The 20,223-nt window shown below is 42.9% G+C and overlaps 1 protein-coding gene across 3 annotated transcripts in view; it reads left to right on the top strand.

Annotated features, from left to right (window-relative positions):
* ttc7b (tetratricopeptide repeat domain 7B) overlaps positions 1-19,172 on the top strand; it is a 43,476-nt gene extending 24,304 nt beyond the window's left edge. The window contains exons 17-21 of one of the 3 annotated variants that reach the window (XM_066694086.1): positions 1,144-1,241; positions 3,563-3,613; positions 7,149-7,289; positions 8,786-8,988; positions 16,835-19,172. In XM_066694086.1, the coding sequence (XP_066550183.1) occupies positions 1,144-1,241; positions 3,563-3,613; positions 7,149-7,289; positions 8,786-8,988; positions 16,835-17,056 (715 nt within the window). In that variant the 3' untranslated portion in view covers positions 17,057-19,172. Of the gene's footprint in view, positions 1-1,143; positions 1,242-2,362; positions 3,451-3,562; positions 3,614-7,148; positions 7,290-8,785; positions 8,989-16,834 lie in introns of those variants that run through there. The other 2 variants (XM_066694087.1, XM_066694088.1) reach the window with 2 other exon arrangements.
* Positions 19,173-20,223: the final 1,051 nt, after the last annotated feature.

Here is a 20,223-nt window from a genome sequence, read left to right as displayed (position 1 = left end):
CACAGCATTCCTCAGCATCTTCTAAGCATGCAATGTGAATCCGGCGGGACTAATTAGTAGCGGGCCTCATCAGATGCTTTAAGATCGCCTTGTGTTGTGCTCGGAGTGACGTTACTGCTTAGCTAAGACATAGCGGTGCTTCATGCTCACATGAATACCAGATTTAATAAGGAGGGAGACGTTCGGCCACATATCAAACAATAGTTTTACACATTTGACTACACCAGGGCTACGTAGCCTTTTGGCTCTTCTACTCCACTCCACTGAAATAATTTGGCACAACCAACATGTATAAGGTTATATCCTGCTAATTATTAATATAATCATTTTTTAACTGATTTCAAATGTGCCAAGGTGTGGGTTGAAGGAGCTGCAGGTTGGGTAGCCCGGCTGGGGACCATATATCTATAAAGAACTTGGTGAATCTAATTTGTTAATAATATTAGGGAAAATATCTTCCTGGTCACTATAGTGGGGAGCTGCACAAAACCAGCACTGTCAACTTCATTAAACATGGCTAAACACATCCTTTTTATAAACATCACTGTGACACACTAATCAAAGACCATTTTCATATGATTCTGTGAGTTTCTTCTTTGTTGTATTTATATTTTCCAAGAACCCTTTCAAAACACATCCCGTAGGCTAATCCAGTGGATTTGACAATTTCGTTAAGTATTTAAATGTACATTTTTCAACTCTTAGAGCTTTTTTTTTTTTTTTTTTCAAAATTGTTTAAAGTGAAATCACTCTCCCTAGAACAGAAGTATTTTTTTAGCCTTCAAGGTAATTAAACCACATTTCTAATACCCTCTGTAATCTGCACTGTAATGTTTTAAAGATCAACTTTAATCAGCTTTTTGATGTGAAACGCTGTCTCGCTCTCATGTTTGAAGAAACCTTTACTGAACAAACAAGTGTTTTGCATTTTTAAAACTGGCACATTAATACTTACAGAGAACAATGGATTAAGGCTACACGCTATTTTTATGAATATTTGCTTGTGCGAAAATAAATAAACAAATACTGCCATCCACAGTTGTAGTCATCTCAGCCTTATTGCTCAGCACATCCAAAATAAACATGAGCACAACTTCCCCTGTTGAATTCAATCAAATCCTTCCGGTCCTTGTATGTTGCCAGTGATTCGGGTCGGGGCAGCAGTCTGTTGGACCGAGCCATCGCAGACAGGAGGCAACTGAACACCATGACACTCCCCGACTTCAGTGACCCAGAAACGGGTAAGAAACCACGCTTAAACTCGAAAAATAGAATAGATATTTGACTTTATTAGTAGGAGTATTACTTTCTGTAATAAGTCTTATGAAGTGCTTCTTGTACAGTACTGGAAATAATACATCTTTGTAAGTAACGTTTGTTTTTTCAGGTTCAGATGATCGCAAAGCACAATTGTTGTGAATCTGTTGGTGGTTTGTCCTCTTATAGGAACACATTCTAGGCCTAAGTCTAACTAGGATGCGATGTTAATGTTCTCCAATATAAATCACCTAATTAATCAATCAGTCAATCAAAGGCAAAGGTGCCTGGCTGGATAACTGGTTCAGATTCATTATTACGCTACAGATATTACTTGATGACCCCCTGTTTTCCCATAATTATTTCCAGTACTATACATGGCATTTTCCAAACCTCCTCCCCCCAAAAGCAATTAACACCTTTTAATTTTCTGGAACAGTAACAAGAACGCAATACCTCATAGTACAGTGTCCGTCACTCAAGAGAAGCACGGCACATGCTGTTAATTTGGTTGTTGCTGTGATTGCAATTTAAATTTGTTCAAATTTGTCTCCTTGATGATTATGAATATATTTTTCTCTATTTGTACATGTCCATATATGGTCAGTGTAAAACTAAAGCTCCCTAGTATCAGACTTTTGCAATAGTGGCGTTCAGTTACAGCCAAAAAACTGCAACGGTTCCCCCGAGCCAGGAATCTCACTGCAGAGGTAAAATGTGCCTCTGCCGAGACTCACAAATCTGCTGTTAATTGTATTCTGTAACATTCCTCTGGTGCCAAGTGCGAGGCAAGGTATGAGCTGTAAAATGCAACACGCCGCTACTGATATGGAGGCCAGAGGCAGGGCTGGGCTCGGAGGACTCGCAAGCTCTTCTGCCTTTGATGTGCTCCTCAACCAGAGGAAGACAACCTCAACCAGCTTCATCTCATTGTGACGCTTTGAGCATCGCCAGCATCTAGCGTCGCTCAAGTGTTTTTTTTTTTCCTTTGTGTCTTTTTCTTTTCTTCTCATTTCTGTTTCATATTGTCGTTCCAGTGTGTCCTTTTTTGTCACCTTCTATTTTCTTTTTTCTTCTCTTCTTATGTTTTTTGTTTTGTTTTTAGCTTCAGGTTCCTCCTCCTCTTTCTCTGGATCAGAACCTTCTCTGCACTTTTTTGTGTCTTCTCACCACTCTCACCCTTCCAAACCCGAACCCCCCCCGAAGCCAAGCAACCATGCTTTCTGTGACCACTTTCCTGGGCGCCGGCCATCCTTCACCTGTAAACCACTATTCTCTGCTCCTGCTGTTTGTGTGTGTGTGTGTGTGTGTGTGTGTGTTTGCGTTTGTGCGTGCATTTGTTTCTGATTTATCTGTCCATTCCTCACAATTCAATATGTCCCCTTTAGACACTCCACAACGTAATGTTTGGGGCTCCAGACGCATAGCAAAAGAGCTGTGTCAGTCCAGAGGCTACAGTACTGTGTGGAAGCGCTAGTGTTTTTTATTGAAGTCTGAAGAGTGACTGCTAGTCAAAGTGAAATTAATTTGTGTCCTCGCATTTCCCCGGAAGCCATTGTAAAACAAATGCAAATACCGGATCATTTCAATCACTGGCTGTTCTTTGTCCCCGGTCTCATTAAAGCCAGCACATGCTTTGTTAGACCATGTGGATTTTAACAAGCTGTTTTGTACACTTTATTAGCCTTGCTGGTGGCCGTCTCTTCTTTCTGTTCCATCTCTGTATCCTTTGTCATCTGCCTCCTCCAGCCCCCCATCATTACTCTGATGTTTGTGTGTGTGTGTGTTCTCAGAATACACTGTAACTGCCGTTGACATGCAGGTGTCAGGGTGTTGTCTGAGAGGCATGTTGGGTAGATAAAGAGATCATGGCTGTGTGCTCAGGAGCTGAGGAGTCCTGGGCCCCCCTCAGGTCTTTAACAGCACAATCTTCCCCTGCAGTGCCCAGCTCCTCTCCTGGCTCCCTGACACTTGTTCTTGGCTTGGTCTCTGTGTCGGGGAGCCATGATTCCCGAGGACAGAGGCCATGTTTCTCAGTCAGCCTGTGTTTACCAGCGACGTCCTCTGTAAACGAGAGGTGTGTTACTCAGCTGGTGGGTCGGTTGAAACAGCATGACCCTGACATGTCACCTCTTTGTATGAATGTCAGATAAGCATCCATCACCTGCTGTGAGGAATAAAGAGTACATCAAACCCCTGCTCCCTTCCCGTAAAGATGGTGAAAAACCTAACCTGATTCTTTTGTTTTGCTTGCTTGTTTCTTTTCAATGATCTTTTAATTTGTGGTTTGATTTGTTATTTAAAGGCAACCCTCCAGATGCTTACTTTCATGGTTTTTACTCCATTTTTTCAGTTTGTAAGTAGCGCTCTCTCGAGGCCTACTGTTTTTTTACTTACTCTGCCGTCAACCGGACTCAGAAATCACTTGGTCTTTTCCGCCACCGAATGTAAACGCTACTGTCCATCCGTAGCTGTAGTTGACTCTAGTGTGTGACTCTGGGGCTGCTGCTGCTATTGACCTCTGTTTATTGTCCCCCGGGCCGATTGTACGATGAGACCTGAATGCATTCGGCCAGCTATGGAGTTAAATTATTAAAGAGGCAGTATAATTTCTCAGGGCCCTAAACAAAGTGTTATCGTTGGGGATCCACTCTCTATACTTAGTTGAGAAGTTCATCATTTTATAGTACACTTATCCCAGCATGCTCTAGGATGAATTTCTGAACAATGTAGGTCAAGTAATGTAGGGTTATGGTGAGGTAAGTTACATGTTGAAACATTACAACAGTTATGTTTGGTTCCCTCCGATGCCACTGCAATTCAAATTCTGTTTTCAGTTTTTATTTTAAATGTAGGTTATGTGTTAAAGGCCAGTTTAGGGGGAGAAAAAACTTTTGCGGTTTCGAAAAAGTATTAGTGTTCAGTAATGTGGCCTTGTTGAATGAATACTGTTTCTTTAACAATCGCTAGTGTGCCTCTTTCATGCCCGGCTCGCTCCCTGCATGCGCCTGTAACTGCAGCACTGTCACAGTGAATTGTTGTGTGATGTTGTGCATGCTGCATTGTTTGGGGTGCCCTTCTACACGTTTTCATTCTGCATGCTTCATGGTTACATGTTACACGTGTGGGACCAAGCGTCCAGTCCCATTGTGTCGTCACTCGTGCATTTCAAGTCGACAGCAAGACGTTGGCTCCTTCCATTTACCGACTCATGATTTTTCATGCGCATTTTGGCATGGATTCAAAAACTATTTCAGTTTCTTTGCGTATCTCTCTTTTGTTTTGTTTCTAGAGCATGAGGTTTTCAGAAATCAAAAGGCACTGTCATTCTTACACTGATTTGTTTTCAATTCATTGGGCTCCTTGTTCTGTTTACGGGGAGGAGGTTAATGTCTTACAGATGCATACACTAGCTCGGGACACGTGCCAAACGATAGATACTTTATAGATGATGCTATGACAGAGGGCAGAGATCATGTTGCAAATAATATATCTGGGGACGCGCATAGCAACAGGCACACAAATACAAGTCTCGGAATTCCTTTGTGTAAAACCGAAGTAATTTTATGGCATTCTCTAAACCAAACTATCACACTTAATAGATCGTGAAGCAGACTCCAGGATGCTATAAAAGTGTGTGGGACTTTTATATGTAGTGGAATGAATGCCTTTATATTATCCTGCATACATTCACATACCCTACAAAGATCTAAACATTTATTTCCACGAAACACATTGTTGAATATGAACAAGCTCACTCTTAACGCCTGTACGGAATTAAGGAACAATGGTTCATTAGCAGCTTCCAAAAAGCAAGGAAAATACTGCAGCCTGTGAGGTGATCTGTACTTTTCCAGGGTAGTGACACCTTAAATGCGTTATTTATATCCTCAGTGGGGACTGCACCTATGTCAAACCTGAAATATATCGCCAGCATTTATATTGCCAGCTCGTTCTTTATAACCGGATTGAGTTACGCAGCCCCACCGCTGCTCCCCAACCGACAGAGTGAAGCTCGGCTCCATCTTGACAGCCATCCATCTGCGCCCGGATTCATTTTAAAATTGGGAAGAAACAAAACGGAGAATGCCCAGCTGATCTGCGGGTGAAACGACCTGTCCTCACCTGCGAGAGCAAGAGCAGAGGCAGGGGTGGTGCAGAGCGAGGCATGGTATCAAATGTGACCCGTTTCCCCTGCGGTCTGGGTTAACCTGTGGTTTCACCCATTAGCTTGGGTTCAGACACGTATCGGACAGGAACAAGGGTCAGTCCTGGGTTCCCGGTTGGCCTCGCTGCATTAGCCTTCCCTAGGTATATGTTTTGACGAGGCTAAAAGACTGTGGTTTAGTCTACATCGCTGAATCACATCATTCCCAGGAAAAATCCATCTGAGCTCATCCACATTGATCCCCCGCATCAGTGTGCAGGTCAACTTTGCATATTGTAAATAGGTCACCAAAGAGGTTTGAAAAACAACATGGCTGCCTGAAAAGCAATCATTAAAAACCTTCAGGAATCTTCATTTAATTTTGTTTATCTTTTATTTTTTGTGCATCCTGTGGGCGTTTTTATTTTTACTTCAGCCACTTCCTGTTAGAGCCGTTTTATCTTTAACAAGGTCATTAGGTGTCGCTTCAATCGGGCATACGGCATGAATACATCAAGATCAGATTAATTGTAAGTTAATGTTTGAAACTTATAGTATAATAATGCAAAGCCATTTTTCTTTACACTGTGTGTTATTTAATTACTCAGGAAAAACATCAATAATATTATGCATGTCATGCATTGCATAAGTGCTGTCCTCCTTCATATTGCATTTTCCTCTCTGCGTCAGAACAAAGGGAATCATGACAGTCCATCATAGTAGGTCACCTATATCTATTGCATAATTGTCTTTAGATTGAATTATTACTGCCTGCTTGCCTCGACAACACACAACCGCTCCAGCGCTGTGCTGTTTGCAGACAAGGATCATTCATTTAGTTAGAGAGTACTGTTTTATTTTTATTTTTAAATAAAAACGGGATGAATGCGTTTATTACCAACAAAATTATCCACAGCAAAAGATAACTCAATACAGGGGCCTCTGCAGATCACGAAAATGAATCAGTGGAAGCTAAAATGTTGCCTTTTTAATGAAAGAGCTCTTTGGGTCATTAAAAAAAATGAAAAAACGTCAAATAAAATCAAAATTTTAGAATGCATTTCTTTTTTTTTTTAATTACAGTTTGAAAATTCAGAACAGGTCTGGAATATTTTTAAACTCAGACTGCCAGGGAATCGAGCAAAGTATGGGCACACTTTCAAATCAGAGTCTGAGCCCAGATTAACTCATTCTCTCCAGGACAGATGATAAGACAAGGGGAAGGAGGGAAAAGTGAGATAGGATCTGTAGATAGCTACCACTCCATTTTAATGGTTTGTTTTCAGCTCCAAATCTACAAAGCCTGACATAATAAGCAGCTGTATAAGTCTCATTGAAGATATGACTCAAGAAGAAAATACCCAAATCTTTGTAATCCTGATATGTTAGAACAAATCAAAGAGATCTGAACAACATGGTTTTTTTATGGCTACAATTTTCCATTGAATGTTCTTGCCAGCAATTTAAACTAACGAAGGGATGCTTACTTCATGTTTATTTAACAAGAGTATGCTGGGGAATTCCAGCTTCTCCTGTCTTTTTTTTTAACGCCACTGGAATATAAAACAGTAGGGGGGATTGCTTTGCAAGAGATATGTAAATCAAGCATCTGCAGCCATGGCCATCCTATCAGATGCAAAGTGTTACCTGTCCTGGGGCAGAAGGGGTTAATGCCTGCGCTCAGCCTCTGTCTTGCTCGAGCCATCGAAGCTTCCTCTGCTAATGTGTCCGTTCGCCCTCCCAGGTTCAGTTCACGCCACTTCCATCGCCGCCTCCCGTGTGGAACAGGCGCTGTCGGAGGTGGCGTCCTCTCTGCAGAGCAGCGCACCTAAGCAAGGCCCTCTGCACCCCTGGATGACGCTGGCGCAGATCTGGCTGCACGCAGGTATGCCGGGGGGCTAGCGGGTGGCACGGTGCCATCCAAGAGTCGGATCTGTCCATGATGGCTCTGGTTGTCTTAAAAAACAAATGAGAGAATTAATGAATTAAAAAAGAAGTATGAATGCATAGGTCTCACACAACCACACAAAGCATCCGTAGTGCCTTGCAAAAATAAAAAAGGTCCATGCACGTCTCACTGTAAATCTGGATCTCAAATCTGTTGCTTTCCTTCTGGATCCGTTATCATCTATCCAAATCCCGACAGTTTTATTGAGACCGTTATTATTAAACCACATCAAATGCTGATTAAATGCTCTGCAAATGGGAGGAACGTCACTCAACCGAGAGATGGAAATTTCCCCGTTATTTAATGCCCCCGAATAGATTAAAGTATTTTGTTGTATGTCAAAGCCATGGTAATTAAATTGCTTCCTTAAGTATCTTAAGATATTTCTAATATTGCACACCACCTGTTTAGTGTACGTTACGACACATTAAATGCAATTCCCAAATTAAAGGAGGCTGATTATTTTATTTCACCGAGGATGTAATTTATTGTTGTATAGTGGTACGTTGTTAACGTCTTCTTTCATTTTCCATGATTTGGTTTTTATACCAGATTTCCCTTTGCAGGAACTGATCAGCTCGAGTTAATGATTCCCCTCCTCAGGGTTTCAGAGTCTGTGATTATGAACTGAGACCCAAGGGGAGGCAAGAGGATGGGAGAGGTTCTTAATGGAATACAGAAAGACAAGTCTATAAAATATCACGTTCGTTACAGACCTTTAAACATTTTTTTTCCCTTGTGAGATGGTGAAAAACTAGATAAAACAAACACCAACTTCATATAAGGGTCTTTGTCTTCATATTGATTGCCAGACTTGCTGTGCCTTTTCTCCGAACCCTTGATGAAATATAAAATCCAATGATATATACAGTCTTCATGAGAAAAAAATCAAACAAATACTGAAACCTTTTTCCACACGTTTTCTGAAGGTTGGAATAAGTCTGGGTTCTCCCGAGCCCTGGGAGTAAGACCTTTTTGTTTTCCATCCAGACCCGATTATCTCAGGAAGAATGATGTCATTCTCCATCAGAATTTCCACTAGTCCTTGTCGATAAATATCCTGGCCATTCTGAACCGGTCAAAGAGACGGAGGCAGAAGTGCTGTCTTTTACAGCACCTTTGTAATGTAATTTCCTCTGAACACGTCCGAGACCGAATGAAAACATCTTGGAGATCTCGCCTTTGCCAGAGTCTGGTGATGTTATCGCCTGCCGAGTTGATAATGCCTTTATCTCCGAAAAGGCAGTCATCACGAGATTTGGTTTACTTTTTGTGAGACAAAGGATTTATTTGTATTATTATTATATAGTTATGACTGTTTTTAGATAGAGAAAAATGTGTGACTTTTAAATCAGGCGGCTTTTTTATTTTATTTATTATTTTATTTCAAACAGTGCTTGAGTATTTATGCCAGGCACTCCTCTGTGTTGCAGCGGAAGTCTACATAGGCATGGGGAAGCCCACGGAAGCCACGGCCTGCACCCAGGAGGCAGCCAACCTCTTCCCCATGTCCCACAATGTGCTCTTCATGAAGGGCCAGGTGGCCGAGCTGCGGGGCAACATGGACGAGGCCAAGCGCTGGTACGAGGAGGCCCTGTCCATCAGCCCCACCCATGTCAAGACCATGCAGAGACTGGTGAGTACACTCTCCTTTCTCCTCTCTCCTCTGGGCAAACAACATCCCATAACCTCGTCGTATTTCATGTGGGTGATTCAAAGTTAAGGTGACTCAACACAAAATATACTCCTGTGTATAAGAGTCTCCCCCTCATCCACACACACACACATTTTCATTAACATATAATTAAGTAGGTTGTCAAGATCTGGTGACAAGGCCCTTCTATTTCTGCTCTCGTGCCGATTGGCGGGATTACAGCGAAGTGCCATGGGGTTTCTTCGGCAGTGCCATATCTGCACTGTTACTTGGCACAGGGTGGCAGGAAAACGACCGGCAATGAGGAACAAGCTCATAAGGGGTCTTTTTAATGAGCTAATTAATTAAAGATTAATACTGGGAAGTCTTCTCTGCCACATCTTCTCTGAGTGTCACTGTTTTATCAGGAAGCTTGCATTGTCCCGTCATGTTGCTGTTTGTCAGTCTAGGCAGCTATGATGTCTGGTCTCCAGAAACTCAAAACAATCCCATGAGCCTCTCCTGCCACTGGTCTCTGTCTCCATCGAAGGTGATTCAGCCTACATGTCACTCAAAGCAGGCTTGAAAACCAACTGAACAGGAAGTGGCTTTTGCAAGATGAGTGCTGTGAACATGAATGTAAACTTCTCGTGGTCAACTTGGCCAAAGTGTGGAGGATCATAGAGACACAGGGAGCTTCACAGGGGGAGTGGAGGGGGAAGAAAAGGCATCAAGCGGAGCCGTATGCTTTGGAAAGTTTCGCACCGAGCTGGCGAGTTGTGAACGTACAGAGAGCAGCTGTTTGTGTTTGTCCTTCCTATCGGAGAGGATTAGCCGGGCCCTGACAGAGGTGCTCATGCATTATTCAGGCAGGTATTTCTCATGCGTCCCCGGAGACCGAGTGAGACGGAGGATCAAGTAGAGTGAAAGCTTAAATTTCTCCTCTCTGGCAACAGGAGATACGTTCGAGTCAAAGTCGACAAATGGCGAACAGGTTCACTTTCTGGAAGCCGTACGCACAAGATAGCGCCGCGGCCGCCAACCAGAAACCGCACAGCAGAGAGAGTTCAGACGTTCGTTAATGTCATGTCTTTCTGTGGCTAATTAGGTGGCAGCTCTGAGGAGTCTCTCTAATTTAACATTTCAAAAAGATTAAAACAAAAAATAAACCTAACCTGGGAAACCTACATTTGTGCTTTATTGTCTGTGTCTAAAAGAGATAGTATAAGACTCCCGGGCTTGCACGTATAAGCACCCATTTGTGAAGCAGCTCATCTGCTAGTAATGGGATAAGGGAAGGCTTTGAATAATGGAAGTTTTTGCTGTTGGGGAGTCTATATTTTTCAGCTTTTGTGTTTTCATGAGGATGGTTTGTCAGATGTTTGTGCCCCAGGTTGGCTTTTTTCCCCACACAAAAGGGAAGTCCTTTTTTAAGTAATTGTATTAAGAACATTTACTGATCCAAAAGAGTGAAATTAGTTCCCAAACCTACTTCTCGTCAGCAATGGGCATCTGAAAGCACAGCTCCCATCTCAGACGCTCCGATTTCTACAAATGTTGCCTCAGAACTACAGATTATTTTACAGATTTTGAAAAGGGAGTTTATTATTAAATAAAGAAATGTGCTCTGAGCCTGCGACTGGGACAAGAAATTGAAATAAAAATAGAGGAAACCACAAGTCTTCCACCATGTCCCACTTTCAAGGGAAGATGAGAATCTAAATCACCAGAATAGTGAATGCATGTGCTCAGCTCCTGTGGGACAAAATTAATTTCAAAAGAATAGGAAAAAAAAAAAAAAAAGCAAACCGATTATATAACTAATATATATATATCAGTATTGCAGCTACAAAATTTAGGACTCCAAGGAGATTTTCTACTGGGATTTTCTTAGCAATTGCCTAATAATAATAATGATAATGCAAAACAAATCCTGTAAAGTTTGAGTGTGGTGAATTGGTATTATCACATACATATACATAATTTCAACAACTCCTTGAGATGTAGGCATTGTTACAATTGTCCCTTTAGACCAGTGGATTCACATTACACTGAATCAACCTTAAATGTTGAAATTCATGCTTATAATGTGATGCACATGTAGAAGATTGTATGTTCGGCTTTGAAAAACCTAGATTAAAGGAGAATCATCACTGGCATCGAAATATGTTTAAATAAACCATAATGAAGTGTAGGGTATGGGGAAGTAACCGATCTTGCAGATAGGGGGTGCTGATAAGTTTTTTCTCTCACACTGTAAAATACAGGCTGGAAGATGTGATTCATCAGGATTGTTTAAGAAAACCCCTCCCTTAATGAAGATGATTTCGTCTCTGCTGCAGCGTGCATTGTGCTGATTGAATTATATCTGTGAATTACATTCACTGGTGACTGAATGCTGGTCCCAGTTAAATCGATTAAACCGTCATTACAACATTCACAGAATCAAGTGCGTTTGTCAGCGGGGCTGCTCGGCTGCTCAATATTTCTGATGCAACTGCAGTCTTCTGCTCTCTCTTTAATTAGACTGCATTAAATCTGCTGTTTGCCAGAACCTTATAAGAGGGAAGGCCCTCTCTAAGACACTGCTGTGTAGATAGAGGTTGGGGAGAAAGCTAAGCTAACTCAAGCTTTTTGAGAATGAAGTCTGTGTCGAAGGGTTTATTTAAACTAGGGGCATTTGTCAGCAGCATTTTGTCCTCAGAAAAGCCTTTTAGACAGTGTGTGAAAGTCATGTTCATTTGTGTTCTCTGTGGTGTTACATTCACTGGCACTGCAGAGAAAATAACATTTTTAACACAGACATTGTGTCCTGTTAACGTCTCTCTTAAGTCGGTTTTAAAGTGTTCTCTTCCCCCGGTGTTAGTGTTGTAATTTTTACTAACAGGCCCGTCACACTCCCTCAGACACTTCGTTAAAGTAGGACTCAGCCCGCTGCCCTACTCTTTGATGTCAACAACAGCTTTGAAAATCGATGTCTGTTATGATATTTTAAACCACATCTGCATGCCTCTCTGTATGTCTACGTGTTGTGTGTTATTTAATCCTATTATGTGTCTTTTGTTTGCGTCTGGACTTTCTCCAAGTATTGATTCCCGCTGGCCGGTGTTATATTTCCACACATTCAAAAGCAGGAATACAGACTTCGACCTGCAACAGGATTTTGCATTATTTGTGATCGAAGGTAATCCCTTCGCCCCATTGTGTTGCATCAATAGGTAATTTACCCCGTGCTAAACCCTAATGGTACCTGAACACCAAGCCTAGCCAACACTGAAATGTGAAGCTAAGCCCACCCAACACTCAGTAGTATAACTAAAGTTTGGATTCACAAATATATTGTATATAATGTATGTATTTCTGATGGTATGTTTTCTTGTTGGAGAAAGCAGAGATTGGAGATGTTTTCTTTTTACAACATCAGACTAGTTTAGAGGACATAATGCATCTTAAATATCTTTTTTAACTCCACGCCATTGAGGAACGCATCCCAATTACAATGTGAGTCTTAGCTATTCCCTTTCAAGGCACATTTTCACAAGCTGCTCAAGGAATTTCAAAGCCACATGGAAACTGGGATGGCTGTGTGCGGGGAATATTTCTGCCTGGTGGTGACTGTTACGTGAAACATACATTTCATTTATTTACAGATACTTTGGGGGATTTTTCTGTTACGGAGTAATTCTGACTGTGCATCAGAAAAGACTAATATCAAAAGTATCAGGACAACAGACACAATCTAGTAAACAACAGTATTTCAAAGTCTCTTTATTCACGGCTCCAGTTCATCCCAGAAGTGTTCTTTGGGACGTATTTCCAGAAATGTATTATCATGTTGTTATAATTGCGTTGGTAGACATGTGAACCCTCAAAATCCATCCATGTTGGCAGTACTACTACTAAGCAAATGTATTTTCTTTTCCAGTTTCCCCAAACAGACATTTTTAATTTCAATTGATATTTCAAAAGTTCACTGCAATGCTGGTAATAGACCAAACTCCCTGTGATTTCTCTTACTTTTATATTGAAGGAGAAATATGCCAACTTCCTTTTAGATTCCTTTTGGAAATGCACAGAGAAAGATGTGCGTTTAAAGTGCCTGTTCCTATTCGTCTTGTGTTACTCCGACTAGGACAGCAGTGATGACAAAGTGTTTACGCTTCTGTTTGTTCTTATTTGCGAAGCCAACTGAATTCCCCTGTGGACAAGACTTTCACTTCTAATACTGCAGGTTTTGAAAACAGTTCAGTCTTTGTGACCCCACGCTTCAAGGCACTATTTTGATGTTTGCTCCTGCCCTGCGTTGTTTGATACTCGGGTTTGATTACAATGCCACACTCTATTAATTGAGACGGAGTGCTCAAGAACACAATTGTTACCGACAGGCGGCGTGTTCGGGGCAGTGCTGCTTCAGAAGTAACATTCCCTCTGATATTGTGATTCTCCCCCGAGAGGCGGTGAGATTCTCTGTGCAAGTCTACTCTGGAGTTCCTCACAATGACTACACATACACCTCTACAAAATGGGTGCACGGTTGCATACAGCACGTTGCTGGGTCAAGTCATGGAGGCTGCAGTGTGCCTCAGGATGTCTCCCTACCCTTTCGATTCGCGAAGCCTGGGTCAGAAGAGATCCGAGGTCAAAATGACACGCGTGTGGCTGAGCTGGGTTTGAACCGCATTCCCCCGGACCTGCCTGGGCCAAACACAGCGCACGAAGAACTACTGTCCGTCTCCGTCGTTCTCAGCCAGGCACGTTTGTGTGGGCGCGGTGCTGGGTCGGGAAGGGAACAGAGGGCCGTTTGGGGAATAAAACAACTAATTTTAAGTGTAGAATTTTGTCCCGTTGAATATTTATTTATTCACGATGGTGTAAAGAACAACTAGCCCTGTTTCAATTATGCCACTGTGTTCATTTTCAAAGTGAACGTAGCCTTCTAATCGCAGGCCATGAATTATTGACTTCTTGGCTGAGCCTGCAGCGTTTGTCTGTGGGCTAAAACCTTACATAATTAACCTTTTCTCTAGTTCATAAAAATAAAAGAAGTGCGGTCATTAGGTGATCCTGCTCTGATTACTCTGTGTACACACACACACACACGCACACACACCCTGGCTCCGGCAGATGCTGGGACACACAGAGACTGCTCTCAGGGGAACGTGTGTCACGATTCAGCGCCTGAGGGTTCATTTCAGTGGTCCACATGGGTCAGAATATCGCTTTCACTCGATGTATATGTATGAGGGGCCGGGGATGGGGATTGTGTAGGTGTAGTTATTGGTTCCAAGCTGTTGTTGTTGTTTTTTTCCCCTCTCGTTCCTTTTAAAGCACTCTACAATCTCTTTGGCCTGCCAGATACTGGAGACCGCGCTTCCTCCTCTGCTATGCTGGCTTTCTTTTTGAACTGTGTAAAAGGCACGTGGGAGTTTGAGGAGTGGGGAGATTATATTATTAGTTTTTGTCATGTGAAGTGAAGCACGACGGGTGCCAGTAGTGTAAGACGGTCCACACTTGTGCTCGGCTTAACCCAGCTTAATGCGTTGCAGCTGGAAACCCAAATCTTTCTGTAGCACCTTAACAGACTTGAGAAGGAAAAAAATATATATATATGTTGTTGTTAACTTTTTAACGGAAGTCATCTGGCAATCCTGTGAATGATTAGTATCCGTATACCAGATATTAGGTGCACCTTGTTTCTATTCTCACTCTAGAGGTTAATGCCTGGGAAGACAAAAAGCCTATTACCTTCAGCGTACTTTTAACCTCCCTAAGACCCTACTGACAGTTCGAACTATTTATGTTGATGACTTATCCACTCCCCGTCTGAATGCACAAGACAACGTTTCCAGAAATCTTGCGCATTGGAAGTCTGTGTTCATGGGGGAATTCGGAGATGGAGGGTGGGGGAAGGGGGAATTGAAGTGTTATTTGAGGTAAAATAACTTAATTTAGAGGCACTCTTCTGTTGTTTTCTGATGCATTCTGTGGTCACGTGACAGTATGTCATCATGCCCACAGTCATGGAAAGAACCCGCAATCAAACAAACAAGAAAAAACTCTCCTGTTTTGAGCGTGCCGACTGGGAAGGTGTGGACGGTGTTGTTGAGGCGAGTTGCTAGGCGGCAGGCGATTGCCAGGCAGCGCTGTGTGGAGTGGGGGCGGCGCTGGGCACTAGGGAACAACAAAGCCTTAATTGGCCACAGGCCCCGCGCAGCTCCGCACTTCGGTCTCAACAGCAGCGCCGCGGAGAGAGAGAGAGAGAGGGGCGGGCTGTGTGCAGTTAATGACTGTAAACACAGACTACAAAGACCTAGGGCTGCTGCGCGGTTCTGCGTCGCATGAATGGGTTGCGTTCGGTGTTGCCAGCAGTCCGAGGGCTGTGTCCAGCTCCTGTTTATGATTGAATCGTGGTCACGTCAGGTGTTAAGATGAGCCCAGTGTAAAGTCAAAGGTTGAAAAATGTGTTCTCGGTGCGTGGCTGCCATTGTGTAGAGAATCTCTACTGCTGAGCTGACTGCCTATTCAACATCCGTTTCTTTTTCGGGAGCGGTCTGTTTCAATGGCTCTCAGCTTGGTAGACTGAATAATCACCCTGTGGGAACGTGTTTGGTGACTGCAGGAGGAAGCTGCGAACAATGACACCGGGAGTTGAAAAAGCCATGCAGCATTAGGCACGGGACTCTGTACAGTAACGATGGCGATGCTGCGATGGTTTGACTTATATGGATGAAGTGCTGGCACGGTGACGTGGTGCCTAGGGGGGAGCGATGGCTTTTTTTTCTGCAAGAAATACAAAATACAAAGACTATAGTGCCCCCCCACTAGAGAACCTGCCGAGAGGATCTCTCTCTCTGTATTGCTCTCTAAATACAGCTCCTCGGTTAAAACACCAGCTCCAGTGACTCATGTGTGTGAAACCGCATCACTGTCTGTGCTAGTCCACTGGGTATCATTGTATAATGTTTCCTGTGGAAGTGTAACCCTTTCTTCATAAATATATAAATACTTTTTTTATTTTTTATGTTAAGGATCACTCTGACCCCACTGAGCCACGCTGTGGGTGGCCATGTGAGAGTTTTTTCTTATTTTTTTTCTTTCCTTTACGTCCCATCCTCCTCCCAGTTGGCTTTTCCTTCCCCACTATAAGAGACACCAGTATTTCTCTGCTCATCGGTTTGCCGGCCAGAATGGACAGCTTGGCGTGGCCAGCAATCAAAACCGCAACCTTAGCATCTCGTTTCTGCAGGTTTTCACTCGGTGTCAATGTAGTTTAAATCCTAGCTTGGGTTTTTTCATCCTCAGCAGTCTTGTCACATTGTTGCTCATTTTCTGCAGTTTGACAAGCGGTTGATATATATGTGTGTGTGTGTGTGTGTGTGTGTGTATATGTACTGTATATATATATTTATTTTTATTATTTGTTTGTTTATACATTTATTTTTACCATCTGTCTCCTGGTTCAGGCGGATACGGCTCTGGCCTGGTCTGTAGCTGGACGGTCTGTAAAATGGGATGAGAGAAGTGGGTTTTGTTTTGTTTTTCTTCCAAAGAACAGAAATAGACATGGTGTAACATTTCAATTGGGCCACTCTGGATCTCTGGTGAATACTGTCGTGCTTCTTAAAGGGTGAAGGGTAACAGTCTTGAACCCACTGTTAGTGTGAAATATACCTGATGGGGATTTTGCAGGTGAAAATACTTGCAGTGTTGACTGTACACCACAATGCCCTGCATCTGCTTCAAAAACACCCTCATGTTTGAACTTCACAGTCACTGTAAGGGATTATCGAAGGCCACAGGGCTGTGAGCTTCCTGCCCGCTGACCTGGCTGTCTCCCTCTCTCTCGCAGGGCCTGATTCTGCACCAGCTGGGCCGCTACAGCCTGGCGGAGAAGGTCCTGCGTGACGCAGTGCAGGTTAACTCCACGGCCCACGACGTGTGGAACAGCCTGGGCGAGGTGCTGCAGGCGCAGGGCCACGACGACGCTGCCACTGAGTGCTTCCTCACCGCCCTGGAGCTGGAGGCCAGCAGCCCCATCCTGCCCTTCACCATCATCCCCCGGGCCCTGTGAGTGACCCTGCCTACCCCCCCACCCCCAGACCCTCCCACACCACCACCACCAAGACCACCACCTCCTCTGCCCCCCAGGGTTCTGTCCAGCCCCGAGGAGGTGCTCAAAAGCTTCAGTTGTCATCCCATCCACGGACTGTAAAAACACGAAAAAATGTAAAAGGACTGTAGCTGTATTAAAAAAGAGTGCAATGGAAATGTGAATTGTACCAGCATCGAGAGCTGGAATGAGTGACAGTTTGGTTACATACAGGATAAAACTGTAATCTGCAAATACAGATATATAAAATACTGCCCCACTCACTCCAGATGATCAAGTGTTTGACACTGGAGCCAACAATCGTTCGATGTTGCCACCCATTTCATTAGGGTTTCCCGTCCTGTGTTCATCAGTCAGGAGCTGTTCAGATTGGCGTGGAAAGTGCTAGCGGCCCTTCCTCGTGATGTGTACTCGGCTCTTTTGACCGCGCGAGAGATTACGGGGCAGCCTATCGTATCAAGATCTGATTCCACTGCTTGGCAGATCTGATTGTCCAACGATTTGAAGATTAATAATAGTTCTGCGCCATATGCAGATTCTCTCCTGCCAAACGGGAGGGTGGAGGAGAATACCAGCTGTCAGCTTCCACGCCGCCATGCATGTAAACAATGACCCGCAGAGGGAAGGGTGTCCAAGCCCCATTGTCAGCCTAAACCTCCTCCCACTCTTCTCGTTCTTTTGCATTCTGGTTTTGTATCAGATGTATCTCTCCAGGCTTGGGCTGGACTAACGATGAGTGGTTAGTCAGTGAGAGAGTCAGCGCTGTACAGTCAGTGGCTGGTTTTGTGCCAGATTTGTCAAAATTGTGGTGCGAGTGAGATTCTCAGTGGGAGGAAGGAGCAGGAAGGTGAGGACTGACTGCACTCAATAACAGACGGGAGCTGTAGGCCTGCCGACCTTTCACCCTGTGTTCAGGAAGGCGTGCTAATGAGACATGATAGGACCGCATGACAACAAGACAGCGACTGGTAAAAGCACAGCGATGACAGTAAATGGTTAACAGGCTGTGTGTGGGCACGTTGGAGAGCTATATTTATTTTAATTTTTGAACTTAGTAGGGGCCAAAAACACACAGATGAGTACGCGACACTGTCATCCTCCCATTGACCACAGATATTATTGACCAGCCTGCTACCAGTGATAAAAATGTAAATAAAACTGTGCACACACTGCCAGGAAAAGCTAAACCCGTATCCCACAGGGCCGTGCATCCACCTGTTCGTATTTCAATCTACGGTGTGATTCCGATTTTTTGTCAATATTAGTTCCCCACCACCCTGCAGTTGAGAATTGCTGTTACTTTGTTTAGTTTTTTGTGTTACCGGGTTATTTTTATCCAATAGTTTGGGATTTGGTCACAACTGATGTCCTGAGAAACAGTTTGGAAGCATGTTGCTTGTGTTTCTCAGTTGCTCTTTAGTGTTGCTGTACTATTCATTTGTTCGCCCAGCCCAAATGCCAATAGTTTCGTTTAAGAATAGAAAAACTTCGACACGATGCCATGTTTTATAACAAAACAAAACTGTTGTCAGTCTTAAAAGAAAATAATTCGCATTTTAATAACGGTAATGAATGCCAAAAACAGTGCGTGTTACAGCAGTGCGGACAGCTGTATGTGTTGATTCTGTTTAATCAAAGAATATATGTTTTGATCATGTTACCTTTTAGGTTGTGAACTTTACAAATCCATTATTGTTATTTTTGTAAATTATATTTTACAGTGGGTTTTATGAAAATGTTCAGAAGCTGCAATATTTATATTTTGATGTTCAGTAGTTATTTCGTACTTGAAAGAAAATGTTTAAGCTTAGGACTGCTGTTTGAGAGAGGCATTATTTAAGAGAGAGATATTTAAACTGGAAATTATATTGTTGACATTCCTGAACTAAAAGATGTATCAATCGAAAAGACATGTAGGATCCTTTCTTGTATTGCATTCGTACTGTCTGTATGCCAAAGCATTCGTTATGTTTAATGTGTTCACCCAACCGAGAAGAGAGGGAAAAAACTCTGTATAGTTAGCTCTGAAATTATCCAACAGACGAATGTAATATGTCAATAAAAATATATTGGAATAGATGTTTGTCTGTGTATCATTCTGGTGGAAATTTTTACATCCTAATAGTACAGGTCCCTCTCTGCTCGTCCGGATGAGCTTCTCCAACCCTTCCCAGCAAGGTTTTTTCTGTGCAGTTATAATTATTAAGTGTCTGCAAGACCAAACATGTCACCCAGCTTGGCAGTAATGAGTACTTTAACTTTTCTTTTTTTAGCGTCTTGGCATTTTCTGTCAGAGTGATCAGCTTTTAAAGCACTTGTATCCTTATTTTCTGTCCTTGAATGGGAGCAAAGAGGTATATTAATACACCTCACTTCAATCAATTATATATATATATATATATATATATATATATATATAAAATTAAGGTATTCTCACTGCTCTGCTTCAGGGAAATCTGAAACATGCATTACTTTCAACTGCCTGGGGTATATTATTTAAACATCTCCCCAGAAAAATCTGCTAGCAAATCTAGATCAGTCAGAGGCAGGCTCATGAAAACCAGTTTCTGCAGGAAATAAGATGCTGCTGGGAGTTTCCCTTGGAGTTCTCAGGTGATGTGGAGCAATCTTCCTTTCAATAAGACATCTTGAATAGTTCCTGGGAACTACTGAAGATGATTTGGCATGAAAAGCAAGAAAATGCCTTAAATCGAGGGGTTTTAGATTGTTCCAGACCATCTAAAGAGAGGGTTTTCCCTGCCTGGTGAATGGGAAACCCGAGATATTGATTAGGGGCTTTGGACCACTAGGCATGCTGACAACCTGGACATATTGCCACAATACCGAATTCTCACCCATGTGAAAGGACGGTCCTTGTATGGACTAACGCTGGTGGTGCCGAATTAAACACCCTCCTGAAATTGGTAACGGTGAAGGCCTCCATGTTGTCTACATTGTCGTATTTATTATCAGGCGGTAGGAAGTCTAAAGCTCATTTCAGGGAAGGCGTTTGTTGGAGCTGTAGGGTCTTCTTGACTTTGCTGGCTGTTATGAGGGGAAGCCTCTCCCTTCCAGCATGTTTATTATCAAAACTACCTTGGGAAGAGCACCGAAATGTATTAGAGTGG

Source organism: Amia ocellicauda, chromosome 21, assembly GCF_036373705.1.
Source record: "Amia ocellicauda isolate fAmiCal2 chromosome 21, fAmiCal2.hap1, whole genome shotgun sequence".
In the NCBI taxonomy this organism is placed as follows: domain Eukaryota; kingdom Metazoa; phylum Chordata; class Actinopteri; order Amiiformes; family Amiidae; genus Amia; species Amia ocellicauda.
The sequence above is the reverse complement of the archived record's forward strand: the minus strand, read 5'-3'. Positions and strand labels throughout refer to the sequence as shown.